Here is a 7,075-nt window from a genome sequence, read left to right as displayed (position 1 = left end):
AGGGGGGCATTTTTTTTTTTTTTTGAGTGACATTTGTTTAGAGCTCTTCAAATAAGAACTCCTTTCTCCCTTTGTAAGGACCAGGGACTCTAAGAAGAATGTGTCCCTGGATTTCTTTATCGCTAATAATTTGGCTGAAATAGGACCATGGCTCACCTACATCAATTGGTTTTTCAAAGTTTAAAGTGTTCTAGTCTGAAAAGTATTGGGAATCCCCTGGCCAGGTCTCTGAGGAGGCCTCCACTATGGGGAATAATGAAGGAGATCTGTAGATGTAGCCACTGCACAAACCAAACTGACAAAACTGGCCAGTTCACATCTTTGCACCCACCAGTGACTCTGTACAAGAAGCAGTTGCTGACCAGCAAGAGCAAAGCAAAGCTCAGTATCTAACATCAACCACCTGCCAATGTCCTGCCTGCTCTCCACTCCTGCCCTTCTAATCCTGGCAAGGAGAAAGGAGAAGCTGGCCATCCACTAAGTTGAATATTAAGTGGCTATTTGCATATGACTCCAAATATGAACGATCCAAAGTTTTTCTTTGTGTTTTGTTTTGTTTTGATTTGTTTTGGTCTTTTTGAGGCAAGATCTTCCTGTAGCCCCAGCTGGCCTGGAATTTGATATGTAGACCAGACTGGCCTCCATCTCACACAGATCTGCCTACCTCTGCTTCCCCAGTGCTTGGATTAAAGGTGTGTGCTACCACACTCAGCTACAAAACTATTTTTTAATAAATCTACCTGGGTGACTTTGTCATGTTCCCAGGCTCTGCTAAAATGGGTATCAATTCTACATACTTGAGATAACTGTGTGCCTGTGTCTAGCACAGCTAACAGCAGAATAAAATGGTCAAAAGGACAGACAGTCCCACAGAATTCTTAACCTCCCAGAGCTTTGGTTTCTATTCCCATAAAACAAGAAACTTCCTGTCAGAATCAGTGAGAAAGTACAGACTGAGCCTTGGCATGTGGTGGGCACATTGCAGATAAAGCTGCAATTCTACAGTCGAGAAATGGGCTTTCATTCTAATACAACCAACAGGAAGGGCAACGTGTGTGAGAATGGTTTAGTAACTTAAAGAGGTAGCAGGGATTTGATTCAGAATTCCTGTTTGTCAAGGCAAGTATGGTCTTTAGTTCCCTGATATCCATGAGGCAGAAAGTATTCAGCAGATATAACTGTTTGATTTAACTGTGTTAATGGCTTTAACCCAAAGAGCCAGAAAACGCATACTGGGAAACAGGTTTTCTGAGCTCTGACATGTTTTTGTTTCACAAGATCTTTTCACATTCACGCCTAGGAGGAGATGGGTGAAGCAAATGTGTTCTTTTGAAATCAAACTCAAGCCATGCACGGATGGGCATGGGGGACCAGACATGTATTCTCTCTTATGCATGACATGGGAACAGCATGTCCAATTTTCTTAACAGTCCAATAGGAAAAGTGAAACCTAGGACTGCTCATCTGATTCCACAAACTAAGCTGTGAGTTGGTTGGTGTTGATCTTTCAGGAGCATCTCTCCCATTATCCTTGTTATTCTTTTTTTCCCTCTGGTAACTACAATGTACTGATATATTGAGGCTGCTCCCCAGATTCAGCAAGACCAAGGAGGTACACAATCATGTCAGGACCATGTTCAGCAAACAAGTATCCATTTGTGGGACCTAAAATGATCGAGGGGATACCATCCCCATGATCTGAGTGGAGTCAAACAGCTAGTTAAGGGCAGAAAGAAAGTTCCCTGGGTGATTCTGTATCACAGCACAGGTTTCCCTGTGATTCCAGAGACTGTTGTCTGACAGGTAGGATGACTTGTTAGTCGTCCCAAAGCATGACAAGAATGCAGAGGGGCGCAGCATCAGGTCCTTGCGCTCAGCAGTCATGAACTCACAGACTGCGTGTACAAACCTGCTCCCAGGCTGCAGAGAGCTAACTCATCAAACTCCAAAGGAACTTCAACCACTCAAGGGCGAGAGACTGGCTTAGTCGTCTTGCGATGCTTCCTGGTAATCTTGCCTATCAGTTAATCTAGCTTTAGCAGCTGGTTGCATCTGCTCTGTTTTACTGGCTCGTTTGCAATTATTTTGGAATGAAAAACAAACTCAGAATTTAAATTGAAGGATTTATTTTTCTGATAGTAAATTCTATTGCTTCCCACTAAGCAACTGACTTGAGCCAAAGTGGGCTGTGGGCTCCCATCACCTTCTGTTGACTTAGACTTTTCTACTTATTCTTTTATTTTGCCCTAGAGTCTTTGCAAAGAAGGAGCTAAGCCTGCAGTCCAGTACTGACTGGGACGGGGAGAAGTGGAGAACACATATCTATAAAAGCAGACACTTGGGGACAGCTGCTATGTTGAAGCTGACAGAGTCATTCTTTGAGTTCAAGATGGAAAAGGTGTTGCCTGGGCGAGAGGGAATGGTTTTAATAAATGAGGTGCCTCTTACATATACCTTTTATACACAGCCCACCTATGGCCTGAAGACTGGGGATCCACTCTTGCTTTTTAGTGTTTGGAAATTGTAACCACAGTGAAAAGAGCAAGGGGAGGTGAAGAAGGGCAGATTTCGGAAGAGGCTAAATTTCAAGTTCTGGGACTGTTTCAGATAGACAGTGGAGGGATTTATCATGGGGGAAGATCATTGCAAACTGTCCTTTCTCAGCTCAGGATCACAGAAAAGATGCTGGGCGACTGCACATGGTGCTTATTCGGTCCCTGACTAGAATTCTGAGCAGGCAGAAGAATTTTTGCTAATCTGCATGTTTTGACTCTTTGCCATGTACATTCTTGTTGGTTCCCATTTCTCCAGAATCTGCACATTATCAACCTGTTTCTCCAGCTGCTCCAGAGACCTTTCTGTGCAGTTTCAACATGAATTAGAAAGAACATGAGCCTGGAACCTGAAGGCAGCAGGCTGCAATTATACAAGGGGCCTGCTGAAAAATACAGAAACTCACTTAAATTGTAGATTATTGGTCACTGAAGGAATTCTTTTGAACTTACCTGCCTCTCGGTCCCTGATACAGTAGTCTGGAGAGTTCTCAAAATACACGAGGTCATTTTTCGTTGGCTTCTTAAATCTCTTATTTGCCACAGTGAAGCCTGTGCCATCCTGGTTCATGACAACCTGGATGGCCCCGTTGTACTTCCTCCAGAGATAATCGCCTGTTTTCCTGAAGTCGGCCATGGCCAGCCAGCATGTCCTCAGAGTACAGGAGCCACTCACGCCATGACACTTGCACTCTTGCTTCAGGAATCGCTTTACTGCCTGCAGGGAAGAGACAGAGGCAAGCTGAGGGGGGGAGGCCGCTAACATAGGACAAGTTTCCTCACCTCAGAGCCTTCAGGAAGTGACTCCAAGAATGCTGGATCCTGGGGCTCTGACCAGGTGGAGCATCACTTGTCATGATACTGATGACTCTCTCTACACAGTGCTGGCTTCTGCCATTGGGGCGTGAGGTGTAGAGAAAAGATGGAACATCCCACCTGCAAACCCCATTTGCTGTCTGTGTCACCAAAACTCACTATTTTATAGGGTACATGGTCATTTTAAAGGTGGTGTAAATGTATTAGAGTATTTTCTAGTACATACAGCTGTGTTATCTTAAAAATGCATACTATTACAGGTTGAGCATCCTTTACATGAAATGGTTAAAACCAGAAGTGTTATGGATCTTGGATTTTTAAAAAATTGGAATATTTGCATATACATTATGTCTTTCCAAGTTCAATTGGAAATTCATTTATGTTTTGTATATACTCTGTACACATAGCCTGAAGGTAATTTTATGCAGTATTTTGGTTTGCTTGTGTTTTGATTGCAACCTGTCACATGTTGCCAGGTGGAGAATTTTCTATTCACATCACTCTGCCAGTATGAAAAATATGCCAGATTTTAGAGCACTTTGGATTTCATATTTTTAGGCAAGGGATGCCCAACTTGTACTCAGACTAGATTGATAAAGTAATTGCTAAGTCTGTATCTTTCAGAGACCCAGTCATTGTGGCTACATGTGGAATGCTTGCTGTATTCTGGGCACATATGAATACTGTACACATTCTATCTCAGTGACTGCCTGCATCACAGCAGTCTTGTCCTACCATCTGAGTAAGTCTTAGAGTCAGTAAAGCTCTTGCCCAAAGAAACACAACTAATGAGGGATTAACTGGGCTGTACTGAGGCTGACCTTAAATTAGAGATTACCCCCAGGACTCTGGCCAAGTGATGCAGTTTAGACGACCCAGCTGTGCTTGTTCTGTTCTTTGTTTAGGAAGCAAGGAAAATCGGGACAAGCCTGTCTTGGCTGGCTCCTCTTCTATGGGTTTGGGGGCTGTGGACTTGAGGGATGGGCAAGTGGACTACCAAACTATCCAGGGAATTCTGCTTTGGTATTGGGTTAGTTGCCATGTGGCATCATTCTCAGAGACTCAGTGAGACTTATTCTGTCCTGCCCCATTTTTCCTTAGCAAGTTTAAGTGAGGAGAATGAATTACACTCTTGGTGTGCAGAATAATCCCAAGCTAGTGTTCTCCTCATTTTACAGATGAGAAAGCAGGGCTCAAGGAGTCCAGGTAACTTGTCCAAGTGCTAGGGCTCCATGTGGAATGGCTGGAAACCCAGATGCTGAAGTTTCCCTGACTCGGAGAACATGTGGATTTCAAAATGTTTTCTAACAGCATGCTTTCTGATGAAAACCCTCCCTTGTTCTCTGTTTCACAGGATTCAGTACTTCAATAATTGTCAGTTATTTGTTCTACCAACAGTTTTCCCTCATCTCTTGTTTAATTGTTTCCCAAGTTCTTATAATATTAAAAGACCTCTTAATATGAAACTGATGATCAGGGGTTGTGAGTATTAGAAACCCAAATCCAAGGGTGCAAAGAAGGACTGGGCAAGAGACCACCAGACCTGGGAATCCCACCAGTGCCTGGCTTTGGTTCTCACTCAGAAATTGCAGAGAGGAACCTGTCTATCAATCGGTTTGTATCCGTAAATGAGAGTGTCTAGAGGGAGGGCAGAGGTAAATGGGGCAGTCAGTCCTTGGATGATATTCTCCAAAGGGCTATCTGAAGAAAATTCATAGAGTAACTCTTTCTAAGAATGTGGAGGTACGAGTTTCAACCCTGCTCTGCCCTCTTCCTGAGATTCTGCTCTATTGGTGGGGTGAGACGTGGCCGTGGAGAGTGAATGAACTATGCTGTTCACACACAGCTCCCTAGAAGCGCACGTCTCACCCTGGCCCCACTGCCTCTCACATGCAAACATGGACCAATATTTCAGGCTACCTCTCCCCAGTGGCCTCACCCCAGTTGTTTTGCCCTAGTGCTTAACCTAGCTTTGTTTCTTGTACAGACTTGCTACCTGACCAACACTGCAGTAGAATCAGGTGTGCAGAGAGGGTTTTCATTCCAGAAGCTAGTCTCAGTTTGTTCACCAGCCTGGAAATGTGTCAAAAACATTCAGAGGCTAGAGGAAGGACTATAGACAAGGCATGGTAATGGCCCCAGGCCATTTGGCTCTGTGACTCACAGTCTTCCCACATGGGGCACTGGCATCCACATGGCCATTCATAGCAGACTGTGCTCCTGTACACCTGACATCTTTCCTTCTGAGCATGAACCAGTATTGGAAGGCCAAGACGGAGAATCTGGTTCTCCACATTATGGGGATGTGTGCATCTGTAAAGGATGTCTTAGAATGAACTTTCTCTCTAGAATTGCTCTCTTTCACATGCCCATCTCCCTAGATCTTTGCATTCTGGTATTTGGTCTAAGGTTCACTAAACCACCCAATGGTAGGCTTGTGCCACAGACACAACCCCAGGATTACCCTCTAGGCTCCACCACTTTATTTTATGTGGCTCTGACTGCCCAGAAGCTTCTGTCCTAAGATCTGCTAGCATCACACAAAATATACCCCATGCCAAGTGCTGACTCCAAGCTTTCAATTGTAAGAGCACTCTTTCTGCAGCTAGGCTATTCACTTGTAAATCACACCCCTAGTTCTAAAAATGGCAGGAAACACCACTGCCCTGGCTTTGGTATGCTGTTTCCAGGTGATAGACTTCAAAGCTGATACTTTTATGTGATTAATGGGAAGATCTGCATATTCATTTAAGATTGGATCTTAAAAATATAGCTCAGGAATCCTTACATACCCATATGGCAGAGCCAGGCACTGTTGATGTGTGTAACTGCATTGTCTCCCTTCCTAGATACCAGTTATATTCAGGTGTTGAGGAGTTGTATGCTCCAGGGGTGGCCAGGCCTTCTCTGGTCCTAGAGTGGCCTAAATCACAAATGGTCACTTTACTGCTCGGACGTTGGCTTTTCTCAGGGTGGGACATGGGAGGAGACCATGGAGGATAAAGTAAGAACCTGCACACACAGGCTTGACAGATATGAGGAAGGGGCTCTGGACAGTTTCCTGGAGTTACTGAATGAACACAGCTGGACTTACTACCTCCAGATATCTTGTGATATGAGATAGTACATTCTATCGATTGCTTAGGCCCCCCCTGGGGTTCTTTACTTGCAGCTCAAAGTATCGAAGTTAGTTCTTGATTGTGGATTAATGACAGGCCTTGACTGATGCTCGCCATCTCCACTCCAGTTAATACACAGCCTGCTCAGCACTCACGCTTTGGCGCTACCTCCACCTCTTGTATTTACCGGATTCATAGATTTTAAATACAAGCCCTTAACCTTGAAAACAACAAAGCCCTGCTCAAGCACAAAAGCAGAAGAAAGGAGCCATAGCCCTGGAGCCCTGTTTTAGAGCACTTGAGGTAAGAGTAAGGCATGGGGCCACACAATGAGGATATTGAGTTCCAATATCCCAATGTTATAGTAATATTTTCTTTTTGAGACAGGGTCTCATGTAGCAGGGTTATTGGCTTATGCTAGTATGTGCTGCTGGGGATTGAATCCGGAGCTTTATACAAGCACTCTACCAACACAGTCATGTCCCTAGTCCTATAATACTATTATTAACAATAGCAACAATTTATTGAGAACTTATGTGCCAGGCTCTACACATAGTGGTTTATACACATTATCACACACACACACAT

General features: G+C 44.1%; 1 protein-coding gene across 1 annotated transcript in view; it reads right to left on the bottom strand.

Moving 5' to 3' along the window:
* Positions 1–7,075, bottom strand: part of Wnt2 (Wnt family member 2) — a 42,357-nt gene that overhangs the window by 15,306 nt on the left and 19,976 nt on the right. Inside the window, exon 4 of the mRNA XM_008837234.3 lies at positions 3,006–3,270. Coding sequence (XP_008835456.1) covers positions 3,006–3,270 — 265 coding nt within the window. The remainder of the gene's footprint in view (positions 1–3,005; positions 3,271–7,075) is intronic.

The sequence above is a fragment of the Nannospalax galili genome, unplaced genomic scaffold (assembly GCF_000622305.1).
Source record: "Nannospalax galili isolate Female #2095 unplaced genomic scaffold, S.galili_v1.0 scaffold171, whole genome shotgun sequence".
NCBI lineage: Eukaryota > Metazoa > Chordata > Mammalia > Rodentia > Spalacidae > Nannospalax > Nannospalax galili.
The sequence above is the reverse complement of the archived record's forward strand: the minus strand, read 5'-3'. Positions and strand labels throughout refer to the sequence as shown.